The sequence below is a fragment of the Chiloscyllium punctatum genome, chromosome 39 (genome assembly GCF_047496795.1).
Source record: "Chiloscyllium punctatum isolate Juve2018m chromosome 39, sChiPun1.3, whole genome shotgun sequence".
Lineage (NCBI taxonomy): Eukaryota > Metazoa > Chordata > Chondrichthyes > Orectolobiformes > Hemiscylliidae > Chiloscyllium > Chiloscyllium punctatum.
This window is the reverse complement of record NC_092777.1, coordinates 59987848-60006049: the sequence shown is the minus strand read 5'-3', so window position 1 is coordinate 60006049 and position 18202 is coordinate 59987848. Positions and strand designations below refer to the sequence as shown.

Here is an 18202-nt window from a genome sequence, read left to right as displayed (position 1 = left end):
AGCTCAGCAGGTCTGGCAGCATCTGTGCAGAGAAACCAGAGTTAAGGTTTTGGTTTGAGTGACTCTTCCTCAGAATGTGACTGACAAATGCTGTTTCTGTTCCAGGGCTGAGTAACATTATTGGGATAATCGTGTATATATCCAGCAACACGGGTGACCCCTGGGATAAAAACGATGATGAGAAGAAGAGTTTGTATTCTTATGGCTGGTCTTTCTATTTTGGGGCACTGTCCTTTATTGTGGCGGAGATGGCTGGGGTGCTATCTGTCAGTATTTACATTGACAAGAACAAAGTGGTGCGGAGCAGGTCCCACCGGGACTACTTAAAGACTTCCTCCTCACCTTACGCCAGGATGTCCAGCTACAGGTATCGCCAGCGCCGGAGATCAGCCTGCAGCTCCAGGTCTGAGGAACCTTCCCCTGCACGGGAGCTGTCCTCAGCCGCCGGTATGAAGGTAGTGAGCAGCGTGGTGCCCCTCACCGAGATCTCCATGTACTCCTTGTCCAGAGAGGCGACCAAGGGACCTACCAGGGCCAGCTACCAGCCGGAGGAGGAGGAGAGCTTCCTCCAGGTCCATAACTGTTTCCAGAAGGAGCTGCAGGAAGACCTGGTCGCCAACATCATGAACAGGCGAACGACGCCAGTCTGAGCTCTCGCCTTCTTCCCTGACCCCGTGCCCCACACACCGTCACCTCCCCTCCAGACCCTCTCCCCCCTGCTCCCACAGCCTCCTCCATCGCCCCTCCCGTCTACTCCCGCTCCTCCAACTCCCAGCCACTCTCCCCCCCACTCTCCAGCTCCCACCCTCTCCCCTCCCCCACTGTCCACTTCCCATTCCCCCAGCTCCCACCCTCTCCCCCTTCCCCACTGTCCAGTTCCCACTTTCCCAGCTCCTACCCTCTCCCCCGCCCCACTGTCCAGTTCCCACTTCCCCAGCTCCCACCCTATCCCCTCCCCCTCCCCCACTCTCCAGTTCCGACTTCCCCCGCTGCCAACCTCTCCATTCCCCGGCCCCCAATGCCCCAGCTCCTAATCTCCAACTCCCATTCCTCCAGCTCCCACTCTCTCTCCACTGTCCAGCTCCCACCCCCAGCTTCCACACCCTCCCTCCATTCTCCAGCCCCCACTCCCCCACCTCCCACCCCTCCCCCAACTCTGCCACAGCTCCCATCGCCTCACCCAGTCCCTCCACCTCTCTCACTCCAGTTCCTACCCCTCTCCCACCCATCTCAATCCACCCCCAGCTCCCAACGCCTCCCTCTCACCTTCCTCCCTAGCTCCAACACCGCCTCCCCACCAATCCCCCACTTCCCACGGCCTCCCTCTCCCCTCCCCATCCCCTCTTTGCCACCCTCTGGCTCCCATCGCCTCTCCTTACCCCTCCTCCACCCCCTCCCCTCCCATGCCTGATCCAAAGGGAGAGACCTAACTGTAGGACATGTTCCCTTTGACCAGCGGGGTTTTGTGTTTCATTGCTGTGGCACCTAGGCGGATGATCAGCAGGTGATAGACCAAGAGAGGAAATGCAACCAGGTAAAGGAGGAAGGGTCACCCAGAACAGGGTGGGAGGGTGAGGGAGGCGAAAGGTGGGGGTGGGGAAGGGGAGGGAATGGGGAAAAGTAAAGACGTTGAGATTATTGCCCCCTACCCCACCGTCCCCCGCCCTATGGAATGCCTGATGTGCCCAGCACTGGCCCAGCTCCACCACCCACTGATTTAATGTCTGATACACGTGACATCTCCCTGATTGGGCAGCCCCGGGCCCCACTCACATTCTGGGTTCCCCCTCAGTGTCCATCCGCAACCCCACCTGGGCTTTCGTGTTGCATTGCCTTTCTGAGCTTTTGTTCCTCCTCTTATCCCCACCCCATCCCTAGGGAAGTGTTCTCCAATCACCCTTGGCTGGTAGGGGGGGGTGGGGGGGGGGGGGTGTTGGGTCGTGTGGGTAACCAGAGAGATATTCCCCCCCATCCCCTGCTCCCAGCTTTCTGTCAGTGTGTGAAAGGGGTTGGTGTGGATGGGATGGGTGGGAATGGGGACTGATACCTGAAGACTATTCCCAGAGTCTGGCACTTCTCTTGCGCACACACACACACACACCAACACACACACACCTACACATCCACATGCCCACACACACCACACAGAGCCACACCCACACCCACACATACACACACCCACACACACACCCCACACCCACACTCTCACATATCCAGGGTTGGGGTAAGGGGAGCAAAGCCCCTCAGTGTCTCCCATTGGTTTGTGTTTCTTGTGGTTTCTCTCCCCCATTAGATTGTCAGACATGTCCCTGTAGAACTGTGACCTGTTAGATACTGTGTTTAGTGCGTGGGAAGCCTTACTAAAACTGATGTAGAATTCAAGTTACTGTGGAAATAGCAGCTGGAGAGAGACGCTCAAAAGCAGCGCATTCGGATTTGTACGTGAATTGAGTTACTGTCAAGTATTTGTGATAATAAAGCAATCTTTGGGTGAATGGGAGCTTGTGGAGAAGGGAACTGTCTCTTTCTGTTCAGTTTTTAAAATCCCATGGGGCGCTCCTGCTCTCATTGAGTCAACGTTTAACTGGGCTCAGGGATCTCACGTCCCAGTGACAGGAAAAAAAGTCAGAAGGTTTATTTGAAATCAGTTTAACTTAATCAACTGTAACATGGTGTTGTGTGATGTCTGACTTTGTCAAGCCCAGTCCAACTCCAAGGCCTCCACATTAAAAAAGAACACAATTAAAATACACAGAAGAAGATATGTTATAGTGACAAATCAATTGAAATATTCCAGCTAACTTGAAAAATGTTGATTCTTTCATTTCATACCTCACAGCGCCAGGGTCCCAGGTTCGATTCCAGCCTCGGGCGACTGTCTGTGTGGAGTTTGCACATTCTCCCTCTGTCTGCGTGGGTTTCCTCCCACAGTCCAAAGATGTGCAGGTTAGGATGGATTAGTCATTCTAAATTGCATTAGTCAGAGGGAAATGGGTCTGGGTGGGTTACTCTGCGGAGGGCCAGTGTGGACTTGTTGGGCCCAAGGGCCTGCTTCCAACACTGTAGGGAATTTAATTGAATTTGATATAGGTATCACTGGCATAATTGTCCTTGAACTGAGAGGACAGGTAAGAGTCTGGCACTTTCCAGGCAGCGGGCCGTGGAGGGGGTCGTTAGGGCCGACTGCCTGCCCCTCTTCCGCGGTTATGTTAGAGCCTGGGTGTCTCTGGAGAAGGAGCACGCGGTGTCCACCAACACCTTGTTCAGGGAGAGGTGGGTGCCGCAGGAGTGGAGTTCATTATTTCCCCCTCCAACTCTATTTTGATTTAACCCCTGCCCTCCCCTTCACTGTTTGATCACACAGCATCGCCCCTTTGATGTGAAGGGCACTGCTTGTCACTGACCACTCGGGTGTTGCTGTTCTTCTTGGTGGTGGAAGCTGAATAGAGCTTTTTTTAAAAATGTCAGTCACTTTGCTGTGGGTTTGGAGTCAGCAGATTCCCTTCCCTAAAGAGATTTGTTAAATTGTCACATATTCCAGAGAGGAATAGTCAGTGTTAATGTCCCCAACAGGAGAGAGAAGCCGGTAACCCTGGGGCCTGGGACAGATGCCTAGGTAGTTCGAACTGGCACCAGTCTATTGCCTGGTGGCTACAATATCAGCAACTCCACCCACCCACACACCTCCCCCCGCCTCCCCAAACCTGATCTACTGGCCCAGATTATTAACTGCTGAGTCTCCAAGCACAGTCACTGAGCTAAGTTAGTGGAGAGACACAGGTGCCTGACCTGATGCTTGTAAAGTTGAGGCTCTGCTCAATCAGGCCCTGGGAGCTTGCCTGATGTTTCCAGGCTGCCCAGACGGATTCAGCTCAGGAAGCGCTGAACCCCGGGCCCTCACGCTGGCTGGGAGATACTGAGGAACCGATCGGCTCTGCCCGAACACAAGGCAAGATACCGACTGACAAGAACTGCCCCTCTGGCTGAGAGTGGGCTTCCGAGCATCACTGAGCTGGATAATAACAACAGACAGGATTATGTAAGAAAAAAACCCAGAGAACAGCGGATGCTGCAAATCAGAGATAACTGAAGAACCCCAGCAGGTCAGGCAGCATCAGAGCTGGACTGAGGAAGGGTCACTCAACCCGAACCATTAACTCTGCTTTCTCTCCACAGATGCTGCCAGACCCCACTGAATTTTTCCAGCACTTTCTGATTTTGTTTATGAAGGAATCCCGAGCTGCTCTCTCGGATATTTCCTGGTGTTTCCAGTGTTGCTGATCCTGAGACTGGGTGGGCTCTCTGATGCAGCGGGATGATGCTGTGATGGTCCAGCACTGAGAACAGGCAGCTGGGGGCAAAGGCAATCCATAGGCAGCTTTCCCCTGAGCGGGGTTTGAAGGATGGGTCCCACCCAGACTTACTATCTCTCTGTGATACTGGATTCTGTCAGCATTGGGCAGTCTGGGGGCCAAGGGCAGGCCAACAGGAGTGTACTCAGTCCCCCCAGAGTCTCCAGGGCTTTGCAGGATGGGGATGGGGCTGGGGATGGAGGTGGGGGTGTTGGGATGGGGGATAGGGCTGGGGGTGCAGACACTGGAAGACCCACCCCCCCAGTCTCACTCCCTGAAGAGACCGGGGACCAAGTCCAAGCTCCTCCCCAGCTCAGGCTTACCCTTGTTCCCGGATCATTTCCTCTTGGGCCCACAGCCCCCAAGTCACTGAAAGCACCCTGCCCTACATTACCCCCACTTCCCATTAACCCCTCCCCATACTTCACGCCCCCATTATCCCTTGCCCTACATTACCCCTGCCCCCACTGCCCTCCCCATACCGCCATCTCCTCCCCATTACCCACTGACCCCACAGGCCCCCTGCTCCCCATATCCCCTGCCACCTCCCAGGCACCCGCTGGCAATCTTACCCCCTCTGTGCCCCCTGGCTGGGTTGGGGGGGGGGGGCGCAGTGGACACAGCTCAGCGCTGGGTATAGGGAGACACAGTGTAGAATAAGGTGGGGGCGTGGGGGGGGGGTGTAGTGGTATTGTCCCTACCTCTAAGCTAGCCCACCCCCGAGGTGTCTCTGAATCAGCTGCTCAGGAAACCTCTGCAAAGGGAGCGAGTGAGGAGGGTCCCACATTCTCGCCCAGGGCAGAGACCCCCCCCCCCCCCTCCCCATCCCCATCCCCATCCCCATCCCCATCCCCATCCCCCATCCCCATCCCCCATCCCCATCCCCATCCCCCATCCCCATCCCCATCCCCCATCCCCATCCCCCATCCCCCATCCCCATCCCCATCCCCATCCCCATCCCCCCTCAATCCCCCCTCCCCATCCCCTACACACCCCTCACCACACCCCCTCCCTGGAGATCAGCGCCACCTGACTCCCAGCCGCCTTCAGAAGGCACAGTTCCTTAAATATGAGGCTGTGGTATAAATACACACAGTCCAGCTGTTAATAGAAAGCTATTTCAGTGTGGGGCTGTCCCTCTCCGCCTGGACGCTCTCATATATAGTAGAGAGCAGCAACTACTGGGCTCTATAGCCAAGGCCAGACTATAGAGTGCAACTGGGCAACTCCTCCCCCCCCACCCCCTGAAACCAGCCCAGAGGGGAGGGGAGGGAACTCAGTGCAGGATTTCAGAGCACACTCGTCTTGCTGCTCTTTGGCAGCACCATGGAGGAGGGTAAAGCGGGCAAGATAAAGCTCACCTTCTGTGTGATAGCGGTGGGTATCATCCTGGCAGTGGTAGCGGTCAGCACTGACCACTGGGCAGGACTCAGCCCCCGGCTGGAGAGAACCAACAGCACCTGTGAGGAGGCTCACTTCGGCCTGTGGAGACTCTGCACCAAGAGGGTGTTTGTCCGGAGCGTGGACCCGGACGGGAATGGATGTGGAGACAGCGACCTCCCAGGAGGTAAGAGGGAGACCTGTCCCACAGACACCCTCCCGGCCTCAGGACAGCAACTCCCCGAGCTGCACCTCTCTCTCTGTCTCAAAGCGACTCATTCGCAACTTCCCTCCAAAGTTCCCGCAGTCAGTTCACCAGCCGAGCAGAAATTCTGGGATTTTTTTTTCTCGGGACAGGGGGAATACACCCCCCTGGTTGTGTGAATGGTAATAACTGGGCAAACGCAGTCGTTTACACTTATTCGCTTGTGGGCTGTGTGTCACTGACTGTTGGCCAGTCTTTTCCCTAGTTGCGCCTTGAGAAGGTGCTGTTACTGCCTTCTTGAATCGCTGCAGTCCACCTGCTGTGAGTAGACCTTAGGGAGGGGATTCATTGTGACTAAGAATGTTCCTCAGGACAGGGATGTTTAGAACCAGGACTTACAGTTTAAGGGTACAGAGTAAACCATTGAGGAGTGAGAACTTCACCCACAGAGAGATGGTTCTGTGGAATTCACTGTCTCAGAAAACAGCGGAGGCCAAAACATTGTATGATTTTAAGATGGAGTTGGGTGTGGCACTTGGGACCAAAGGGATCAAATGGATGATGATCAGAGTCAGAGTCAGACAGAAACAGACCCTTCGGCCCGACTCGTCCATGCTGACCAGGTTTCCCAAACTGGACTAGTCCCATTTGTCTGTGTTTGGTTCATATCCCACTGAACCCTTCCTATCCATGTACCTGTTCAAATGCCTTTTAAATGTTGTAATTGTACCAGCCCCGCCCCCCCCCCCCCCCATTTCCTCTGGCATTGCACCACCCCCTGTGTGAAAAAGTTGCCCCTCTCACCACTCGTCTTGGACTGGGGGGCGGGGGTAAAAGATCTTGGCTTACCCATGCCCCATCATGATTTTAGAAACCTCTAGAAGGTTACCCCTCAGCCTGCTACTAGAAAATAATCCCAGCCGATCCGGCCCTCTTCATCTTAATGAATGGCAGAGCGGGTTGGAAGGTGGGGGGTGGGGGTTGGAAGGGGGGGGGGGGTCTATTCCTTCACCTTGTGCCTGGGTCTGTCTGTGTATAACCCCATTCCCCCACCCCTCCCATGTTGCCTTTATCTTGCTACACACTCAATCCTCACCGATTAACAACCCAGCGGGCCCCAGAGAGACCTGATCCACCAGGTTCATTCTGACCCAGGTATGGACACTCTGACCGTACCCTATTATTTCTGTGCTGTGATCCTATCCCACTAGCTCCTTCAGAAGAAGGAGCGGCGCTCTGAAAGCTAGTGCTTCCAAATAAACCTGTTGGACTATAACCTGGTGTTGTGTGACTTTTAACTTTGTCCACCGCGTTAATGTCCAGGCCAGCTCCTCTCCGCCCACTGAACGGTACAATAAATAGATGCAAATTTTTATTTCCCCCCCAGAACGTGCCAGAGTGGCAGGTCCCGGGGAGAGCTGCTGTCCTTTGGTAACGCTCTAGTTCAGCGAGCAGACTGGGAACAGAGTGGGAGTTGTGTCTTAGACACAACTGGAGTTTGGCTGAGAACATTCCCCGCGCTTTTTAAACAGTAAATCTTTCACAGCCGTGGGAACGTCAATCAACACGATTCTATTGAACACCAAAATTGCCAGGCAGTTCTCTCCGGCTGCAGGATGATGATCACTCACAGATTTGTAAAAAAATCTTCCTGATATATAATAAAAAAAAATCCCCGGCCCAGTCTGCAGTTCACTGCATCTACGCCCTGAACAAGTGCTGCAGGGTGAGACAGCTGAGCTCTCCAGGAGTTAAATATACCCGGCAACAAAACACCACCTTCTCGCTGACTCCCATATAAACATTTTGTCTCGGGATGTGCCAACTATTCCTTCAGCATCATCGGTTCTCTGACAATCCGCCGGGTACTTGGGGGTGAAACAACCCTCCCCAGTGACAGTGTTGAATTATTGCTTCAAGGTCTTTGTCTCCACAATTTTCTCAGAAATCGGTGCTGGATAATAAACCTCCTGGTAGCAGCCATAAAAATACCGTTCCCTACAGTTTAACCCGCGTGTTACTTTCTCCTCTACACTTGGTTGGACCGTGTTGTAGATATTTCCTCATCAACCCCCACCCCCCAACGTCTAGAGAAATCATGAGGGGCATGGATAGAGTGAAAAGCCAGGGTGGGAGAGTCCAAAACTGGAGGGCATAGTTTTAAGGTGAGAGGGGAAAGATTTAACAGGGACCCAAGGGGCAACGTTTTCCAGAGGGTGGTACGTGTATGGAATGAGCTGCCAGAGGAAGTGGTGGAGGCTGGTACAATTGCAGCATTTAAAAGGCAGCTGGATGGGTATATGAATAGGAAGGGTTTGGAGGGATATCATAGAATCACACAATCCCTACAGTGTGGAAGCAGGCCATTCAGCCCAACAAGTCCACACCAATCCTCCAAAGAGTATCCCACCCAGACCCACTCCCCTACCCTATTACTTGACATTTCCCATGGCTAATGCATCTAATCTACACATCCCGAACACTGTGGGCAATTTATCATGGCCAATTCATCTAACCTGCACATCATTGGACTGTGGACATAGGCCAAGTGATGGCAAATGGGACTAGATTAATTTGAGTTCACGTTCCTCACCAGAGATTTGTTGTTAGAGATAACACTGAGCAGGTGCTGCACCTTGTGGATAAAATATTTAAAACAACAAATTATTTAAAACTGAATTACTGCCCTCTCAGATGTAACACCAACAAGGGAATGGGGATTCTCTCCAAGGTCTTAACCAAAGCCTCTCACCCTTAACAACATGAGAGAGGTACCTACTCTTTATTATATTTCTGAAAGCTTACTCTGCAAGAATTGGCTTTCACGTTTCCTACACTCCAATGTGATTGTAGGTTTAATAGCATTTAATTGGCTGTTGATACTGTGAGATATCCCTAGGCTGTGACTGTGGTTGAGTTCGACATTTTAGCCAGTTCCTTATGTATTCCCAAAATTAATCTGGAAACTTTGGGTTTAACAGGTCATCCCTTAATTCCAGTCACCTTTGGAAAGCGAACTACAGAACAGCTGAGAGTTGAGCACAGTCCACTTTAGTTGTTACTGGGTCCAAGATTTTTGTTTGTCAAGTAGGACCAATCACATTGACTGATGTGGATAGATTGTAAAACTTCTACTCAGATGAATTGATGCCATGAATTTGCATGCAGTGGAAGTAAGACCATGCATGCAAAATTATCGGTGTATCACTTTCACTTATCACTTTCCTGTAATCAGTTTCGAATTCTCACGTTCTCACATTCTAATTCTGTCCTCAATTTACGACAGTGTCTACGCTTCAAAAGCACTTCACTGGCTGTAGCGGACTTTGGGAACATCCTGTTGTTCGGAAAAATACTGCATAAATCATAAGAAATAGGAGAAGTCAGCTATTTGGCTCATCAAAATCCAGTCTGCCATTCACTAAGATCATGGCTGATCTGACGTTGCCCTCAACACCACTCTCTTGGATGACCACATAAACCACAATCCCTTCTTGATCAAAAAGGGATCTGATTCAGCCTTGATTGTATTGAATGACACAGCTTCCAATTGTTCTCTGAGATATAGAATTCTGAAAACTATAAATTCTCTGAGAGGAGATTCTATTAAATGGGAGAGCCCTTATTCTTAATCTGCAATTCCCCAGGAGGGAAATATTGTCACATCTATTCTATCAATCCTTGTCAAATTCTGATCTTACCTCACAATCTTCGAAACTTCAATGAATATAAATCCAACCTGCTCAACCTTTCTTCATGTTCAGGGATCAGTCAAGTGAATTTCTCTGAACTGCTACCAATGCAAATATATCCCTCCTTAACTAGGAAGCTAAAATTGTGCACAGTGCTCTGTATATTTAGAGCAAGATTTCCCTAGTTTTATATTCCTCTTCTTTTAACAGTAAAAGGCCAAGATACAATTTGCCTTTCTATTATTTATTAACTTTTTTGTGATTCATGTGCCAAGGCACCCAGACCCCTCTTAACTGTAGCACTCTACATTAACTGGTGACTTAATGTAGTCTCTCTCCATTTAAATGATACTCTGTTTCTTCTATTCTCCCTGCTGAATTGGACAACCTCACATTTTCTCTCATTATCAGCTAAAATGGGTGTAGTTGCTGAACCTATCTGTATCTCTCTGCATATTCTCCAGCTTGCATTACCTTTCTGTAGCATCAGCAAGTTAACGTACAGTCAGTCCCTTCATATTATTGCAAATGTCACTATCGACCCATCTTGGCTGAAGGTAATGAAGACAAACTATTGCCCTTAATCTCTTGAATACAGCAGTGTCCTTTAACATTGGTACATCATTTAATTTAGCTCTGATGCTACCTGGGTGTATGGGATTGCACTTTCCTGATTGAATTGTTCTATGTCTGATCATAGACAAAAGTCGCATGAACAGACAAACATATGGATTAGGCCTCTCAGCCTCTCAAGCCCGCTCCACGATTCAATAAGATCATGGCTGATTGAACTGTTCTATACTCTCGCCTACCACTGGGAAATTTTCAAACTCTTGCCTGTCAAGAATCTATCTACCTCTGCCTTAAGATAATGCCTCCATATGCTTTGCCTCCACCAGCCTGTGAGGAAGAAAGATCCAGTCTCAGAGTCCTCTGAGGGGAAAAAAATACCCCCTGGTCTGTCGTAAGCAGGTGACCTCATCTTAAGGAATGACCTCTACTTCTAGATTCTTCCACATGAGAAAATATCCTTTCCACATTCACCTTGCCAAGACGCCTCAGGATCTTATGTTTCAATCAAGTCACCACTAACCATTCTACAGTCTAATGGATACAAGCCTAGCCTGTCCTCCCCTCCACCCACACAGGATTACCTACAGTGAGCTCCACCTCTCCTTCACTTCTCTTGGCCCTTCCATTAACTCTCTATTGTCAAATTATTTTGTCCTCTAGTCAAAATTGGTTGAACAAAATTTTGCTCCAATTAAATTTTGGGAAGCCCAGAAGCCATTGTTCTGGACACCGTCACAAACTCCATTTCCAAGCCACTGACTCGATCCCTTTCCCTAACAGCTGGCTGAGTCTGAACCAGATTGATTGTAATTTTGGTCCCACATTTAACTCCACAATGAGATTTGGAACACCTAGAACATAGAACATAGAACAGTACAGCACAGAACAGGCCCTTCAGCCCACAATGTTGTGCCGACCATTGATCCTCATGTGAGGTAAACCTAATGTACGAACCCTCAAATTTCTGTGACCGTATGCATGTCCAGCAGTCTCTTAAATATCCCCAATGATCTCGCTTCCACAACTGCTGCTGGCAACGCATTCCATGCTCTCACAACTCTCTGCGTAAAGAACCCGCCTCTGACATCCCCTCTATACTTTCCGCCAAACAGCTTAAAACTATGACCCCTTGTAATTGGAATATCACAAGAACTGCTTATTTCCTCCACCATAACATTGCCTGACTCAACACTTACATTGGTAATCTGCTTCTGAAACCTGCCTTTGTAACTTCTGGACTTGATCACTATTGCTTTGCACCTTCTGTAATCTTGAAACCATTCAACAATCTGCCTTCTGTGTCTCACATGCACCAGATCCCATTCCCCCAACAGCCATGTGCCTGCCAGCCTCTCCCATCTCCTGGTTAAACATGGAATAATGCAATCACAGAATGATCACAAAACTGAAGGAAGCTACATGATCCATGCTGACTGTCTGTAAAGACAGCTCAATTGTTCCAATTTGTCACTCTTGCCCATATTCTGTAGGTGCTTATTTCATTTCTGTTTGTAAGCAATGAGTAAATCTCCCTATACACACTCAGACACAGTGTATTCCTGACCCTAATTGCAGGCTGCATACAAATGTTTATTCCACATCTTGCCACTGGTACCTTTGACATTCACCTTAATTCAGCATCTTCTGGTTTCCAGCCCTTCTGCCAATAGGAACTGTTCCTGTTCATTGTGTCGAGATTCCTCCTGGTTTTTAACCTCTCTATGAAATCTACTCTCAATATTCTCTCCTCCAAAGGAGAATTACATCAGCATTTCCAATCTATCCTTGAAACTGAAGTTGCCTATTCCTGAAATAATTCCTATTCATCTTGGTTGCATCCTCCTTAAAGCCTTGACATCTCAATCAAGTGTGGAGAGAGTAAAAGTGGACCCAATATTCCTGTTGAGGTTAAACCAGTGTTTTATACTGGTTCATTGTAACTGCCTTGCTTCTGTGATCTCCATTTCTATTTATAAAGTCCAGGATCAGATCTATCTTTGTATCCATGTTGTGAAATCATAGCCCCATTTCTCTCTGTTTGCACCCCCTCTAACCCTATGTTAGAATGGATAATTACATTTTTCACATTGTGTTTTGCATTAAACTTCATCTGCCCAATCCATCACCCTGTGTTCTCTTGAAAATTTATCACTATCTTTCTCACAATTTACAATATTTTCAAGTTTTGTGTCATCCCCAAGTCCAACTCATTAATATATATTTTTAAAAAGCAGTGACCCTTAATACTGACCATGGGAAACCTCCCTGTTCAACTTACTCCCATCAAAAAAAACAACTGGCCCCCATTATTCTGTTTTCTGTCACTCAACCCACCTCAGATGATGCTGCCACTTTCCCCTTCATCCTTTGACTTTACTGATAAGCCTGTAATATGACACTTTATCTGACACTTTTTGGAAGTCCATGGAACTCATATGAAAGATATTACCCTCATCAACTATCCTGTGACAGTATTAAAAACTTCATCAAGTTACTAAAACACAATTTGCCTTCAACAAATCCATCTTGGTTTTCTGTAATTAACAATGTGACTGTTACTTCTGTCCCAGGTGACCATTTCTGAAAGTTTTCTCACTGTAGTCACCGATAAGTAACATCTCAATTTGAATTATTTTCTGTACTTTCAAATCTCTCCATGTCTCACTCCTCACTATTGCTGTCATCACATCTAGCTCCCAACCACGTTATTTCATAAGTTCATGAGATATTAGAATTATATCAGAATTAGGCCATTCAGCCCTTCAAGACTGTTCCAACATTTGATCATAGCTGATATGCTCTTCACCCTTCAACCCATTACCAATTAAAACTCTGTCTAACTCCTCCTTAAATTTACTCACTGTCCCAGCATCCACCACACTTTGGAGATTCACAACCCTTTGGGAGAAATAGTTTCTCCTCAACTTTGTTTTAAACTTGTTCCCCCTCATCCTAAGACTGCGACCTCTCTTCCTAGAATGCCCCACAAGAGGAAGCATCCATTCCACATTTGTTCAATCCAAACCTTTTATCATCTTGAATACCTCAATTCGATCTCACTTCATTCTTATAAATTCCAGACAGTATAGGCCTAAACTGTTCAATCTCTCTTCATATGACAAACCCCTCATCTCTGGGGTCAAGCTAATGAACCTCCTCTGAACTGTCTCCAATGCCACTGCATCTTTCCTCAAATAAGGGGATTAAAACTGTGCACAATACTCCAGGTGTGATCTCACCAATGCCTTGTATAGCTACAACAATACCTCCTTACCTTTATATTCTATTCCTTTAGCTAGGAAAAGGCACCTCCTAATCCCACTGGCACATCTCTGCATTCATTTCATTCTGGTCTCTTGAACACCAATAATTTTAATCACTCTCTGGACTCAAACTGCAGAATTCCCTTCCTAAATCTCTCTTTCTCTCATGTCTCTCATTCCCCCTTTAACACATTAAAATCGTACCTCTTCAACAGGCTTTCCATCATCTGACCTCATATCCCCTCATATGGCTCAAAATTGTAACCTTCTGGTGAAATATCTCAGAATGTTTCGATATATAAAATAATGCAACTTTTAGTAACACCCCAGTATCCTATAATTACGTTTTAGTAACACCAAAAGGATAAAATGGGACAAGTAACAGAGTCTAGGTATAAATAGATTTTTGGCTGACCTTTTATAATCAACCTGTGTGGGTTACTAGACTGAATAACACTTGTTTTAAAACACACCACCTGCAAGACCCACCCTAGAATCAGATTATATTTGAAGGCAGGTTTTCCATCTACCTAAAGCAGCCCTCTCTGCATCTCAACAGTTGATATTGAAAGGTTTTGTGTTATAATAACCCCCTTTGACAATGTGGTTACTCAGAATCACACAATTATTGCAGTGAAGAGGAGGCCATTCAGGTCATTGTGTCTGCACTGGTTCTCCAAGTGAGCAATTCACTTGGTGCCATTCTCCCTCCTCGTCCTCCTAACCCTGCACATTCTTCCTTCTCCAACAGCCGTCTAATTCCCTTTTGAAGGCCTTAATTTGAGCTGCCTCAGCCACACTCTCAGGCAGTGCATACCATACACAACAAATAGTCAGCAGAGCTCTGAGATCCTTTCTCCCTCGAGAGCTGGTCCTGTTCATTCAGTGGAATTATTCTGGATGTGTCAGCTCCACTCTCCATCCCCACAGGTCATTCACCAACCAGTATATGCCTTCAACCTTTTAGCATGTTTACCACAGGCGCTGCCTACAGAGATTTATCAAATGGACTTTCTGGGATGCGTAACCTTTTCCTTTCTCTCTCAATGATGTTGAATTACCCACATAATGTCCCAGATAATTTGCAGTATTAGTCCCTCAATTTATAGTCGTCTGTTAAATAACATCACTCTGAAACAAATGTCTTTGCAGGGTCTATGTCCCTCTGGTGTTTTGTGCATTGATGTGGTGCCACATTACAATTAGAGAAAAGTTGGTTTCACTGATACTCACCTTCAGGATGGTGTCTCGTCCCTGTGATCCTTTGTTTAATGAATCCAGGACCGTATTTCCAACAGAACAATTGCTACTGCAATTATTTGATTTAAAGAGGTGATTTCTGCTGAGTTTGGATCACCTAAGTCATGGAAGAAGACCATTCAGCCCATTCAGTCTATGTTGATTCTGTGTAGAGCACTCCAGTCAGTCCCACTCGTCAGGTCTAATTACCTTCAAATATCTATCCAATTTCCTTCTGAAATTATTCACCATTCTCACTTTCACCTCCATCAAGACAGTGAGTTATAGGATGATCAGACCAGTCTGTAGAAGGTGGTGGAGGCTGGTACAATTGGAACATTTAAGAAGCATTTGGATGGGTATATGTATAGGAAGGGTTTGGATGGATATGGGCCGGGTGCTGGCAGATGGGACTAGATTGGGTTGGAATATCTGTTCGGCATGGACGGGTTGGACCGAAGGGTCTGTTTCCATGCTGTACACCTGTAAGCTCAATAAATGCTAGTACCTCCTGAAATATTTTAAGAACTCATACAGTAGACATTCACAAACTCTACCCCAATTGTGTTTTGACTTTATAAAAAGAAACCCGAGCACCCAGAAAGAACTCTGAATTTCTATATTTAAGGACAGATACAATCAGAAAGGGTGGATCAATGTCACTAGTGTCTACATATACCCTGCCTCCAGCAGTATATATGGGATGCTCCAGCACAGAATCTAATATGATACAGTACTGCCCTGGCAGAGGTGTGTGATCTTTCCAATAAGATGTCACACTGCTCCCCAATTGTCCAATCCTTGGGGAATTCTATTACAATATTTGAAGTTTGCGTGAAAGCGGCAGAGGGCGAGTTATGTCACTCATGTATCTTGGTTAATTTTCCTCTGAGAGTAATTTGGAATGTGCTGGCCAAGTATGCCAATAACATTACCAAATAAAAACGCCTCTAAGACAGTGAAGAAGGCGTTTGGTATGCTTTCCTTTATTGGTCAGAGTATTGAGTACAGGAGTTGGGAGGTCATGTTGCGGCTGTACAGGACATTGGTTAGGCCATTTTTGGAATATTGCGTGCAATTCTGGTCTCCCTCCTATAGGAAGGATGTTGTGAAACTTGAAAGGGTTCAGAAAAGATTTACAAGGATGTTGCCAAGGTTGGAAGATTTGAGCTACAGGGAGAGGCTGAACAGGCTGGGACTGTTTTCCCTGGAGCGTCGGAGGCTGAGGGGTGACCTTATAGAGGTTTATAAAATTATGAGGGGCGCAGATAGGGTAAATAGACAAAGTCTTTTCCCTGGGGTCGGGGAGTCCAGAACTAGAGGTTTAGGGTGAGAGGGGAAAGATATAAAAGGAACCTAAAGGGCAACTTTTCACACAGAGGAATGAGCTGCCAGAGGAAGTGGTGGAGGCTGGTGCAATTACGACACTTAAAAGGCTGGATGGGTATATAAATAGGAAGGGTTTGGAGGGATATGGGCCAGGTACTGACAGGTGGGACTAGATTGGGTTGGGATATCTGGTCAGCATGGACGAGTTGGACCGAAGGGTCTGTTTCCGTGCTGTACATCTCTATGACTCTATGACCTCAACAAATGGCACTGAAGCGCATGATCTGGGCACCAATGTTCCAAACCCATGACCACTACAATCTGGAAAGGACAAGGGCAGTACAGCCACCTACAAGTTCCCCTCCCCAAGCCACTCACCATCCTGACTTCAAAATATATTACTCTTCCTTCATTGTTTCAGGGTTAAAATCCTGGAATTCCCTCTTTAACATCAGTGTGTATGTCTACCAAGAGCACATGGCCTGCAGCTCACCACCACCTTCTCAAAGGATGGGCAATAAATGGCTGGCCCAGCTAGTGAAGCTCAGGTCCCATGAAATAGTACCTTTTAAAAAGCCGCACATGTGGATGACAGACAGGAAATGAGTGCAAGCTGCTATCAGGTCGTTCCCTTTAAGACACTGTCCTTCATGGTTACACAATATGTAGAAGCAGCACCCATTGAAATGGACAGACCCTGTACAACAAAACAAAATGCAAAGGGAACAGTGTTTTTATGCACAAATCCACTAAACTGTTTTGTATATTGCAACAGTCACTGTATTTAAACATACTTCGATGGTTGAAAGGTGATTTAGACAAACTTAAATTCCTTTTGCAAAATATCCTGGAGGACACATTCTAACTGCAGGAGATTTCACAATGGGTGGCAATTTACCTTCAAGGTGTAAACTTGTGTCTACCAACAGCACAAGGAATGATGAAGGGCTTCTGCCCGAAACGTCGACTCTCCTGCACCTCTGGTGCTGCCTGATCTGCTGTGCTTTTCCGGCACCACACTTTTCTGTTGCAAATGAAAGCAGCAGTGAACAGGCCAAATACCATTGACATGAATCATCCAAGAACTCTCAGCAGTTATTTACAACTAGAAAATTTAAATGCCTTCCTCGCTATATATATATATGCATCATATTATGTTACAAACGATAGCCTATCTTGATAACTATCAGGCCAGCAGGAGAGTTCTTCAGCAGTGTGATTTAATATCAATTTGAATGTTATACCTTTGGTTCCATTGCATTGGAGACTGGTCAATGGCTGGTGATGGATTATTTTACAGGTCACTGAGTGTACGTGGCAGCTTCTCTACTATAACTTAATTAGGTTACAGATTTTAAACTTGGAGATTTCTATGCCTCAGAGGGTCTGTGAGTCATCCTAAATCTTAATCCTGTCTGTCTGGAGTTGGACAAACGATGTAGTGCTGATCTTGAAAATTCCAGAGATGCAAACCATAGCTCGGTTGGTAAACGCGGTTAGCTCAGAGTCAAGAGGATATGGGTTTAAACCTCATTCCAACATAACAACTGAGGTGGTTCCCTTCTGGATAAGAAGGGAGTGATGGCAGGGGAGGGTGTGGGATAATGGGGAGGGTGTGGGTTAGTGGGGAGGGTGTGGGATAGTGGGGGAGGGTGAGGGGGGCTAGTGATAGTGGGGGAGGGGGTGGGGTAAGTGGGGGAGTGATAGCAGGGGAGGGGGTGGGGTGGGGGAGTGATAGCAGGGGTGGGGATGGAGTGGGGGACTGATAGCAGGGCAGTGGTGTGGGTGGGGTGGAGTGGTGGGGTGGGGGAACTGATAGTCGGGGAGTGGTGGGGGTGGGGTGGAGTAATTGCGGGGGAGTGGGTGGGGTGGGGAAGTGTTAGCAGGGGAGGGGGTGGGGTGGGGGAGTGATAACAGGGCAGTGGTGGGGGTGGGCTGGGGGAGTGTTAGCCGGGGAGTGGTGGGGGTGGGGTGGAGTGATCGCGGGGGAGTGATAGCGGGGGAGGGGGTGGGAGTGGGGGTGGTGTTATGGTGGGGGAGAAGTGGTTGATGGCATGGTGAGGCGGGGAGTAATAGTGGAAGGTGTGCTGCACTGTTGGAGATGCTGTCAATATAAGAACTGCCTGCTCTGATGGCCAATCCCTGACACTATTTGGAAGATATTTATCC

General features: G+C 48.0%; 2 protein-coding genes across 2 annotated transcripts in view; both read left to right on the top strand.

The window, feature by feature from the left end:
* Window positions 1-1576, top strand: part of LOC140464121 (voltage-dependent calcium channel gamma-4 subunit-like) — a 28975-nt gene extending 27399 nt beyond the window's left edge. The window contains exon 4 of the mRNA XM_072558872.1: window positions 106-1576. Within this exon, the coding sequence (XP_072414973.1) occupies window positions 106-650 (545 nt within the window). The 3' untranslated portion in view covers window positions 651-1576. The remainder of the gene's footprint in view (window positions 1-105) is intronic.
* A 3945-nt stretch (window positions 1577-5521) lies between these two features.
* LOC140464122 (voltage-dependent calcium channel gamma-1 subunit-like) overlaps window positions 5522-18202 on the top strand; it is a 30383-nt gene continuing 17702 nt past the window's right edge. Inside the window, exon 1 of the mRNA XM_072558873.1 lies at window positions 5522-5919. Within this exon, the coding sequence (XP_072414974.1) occupies window positions 5679-5919 (241 nt within the window). The 5' untranslated portion in view covers window positions 5522-5678. The remainder of the gene's footprint in view (window positions 5920-18202) is intronic.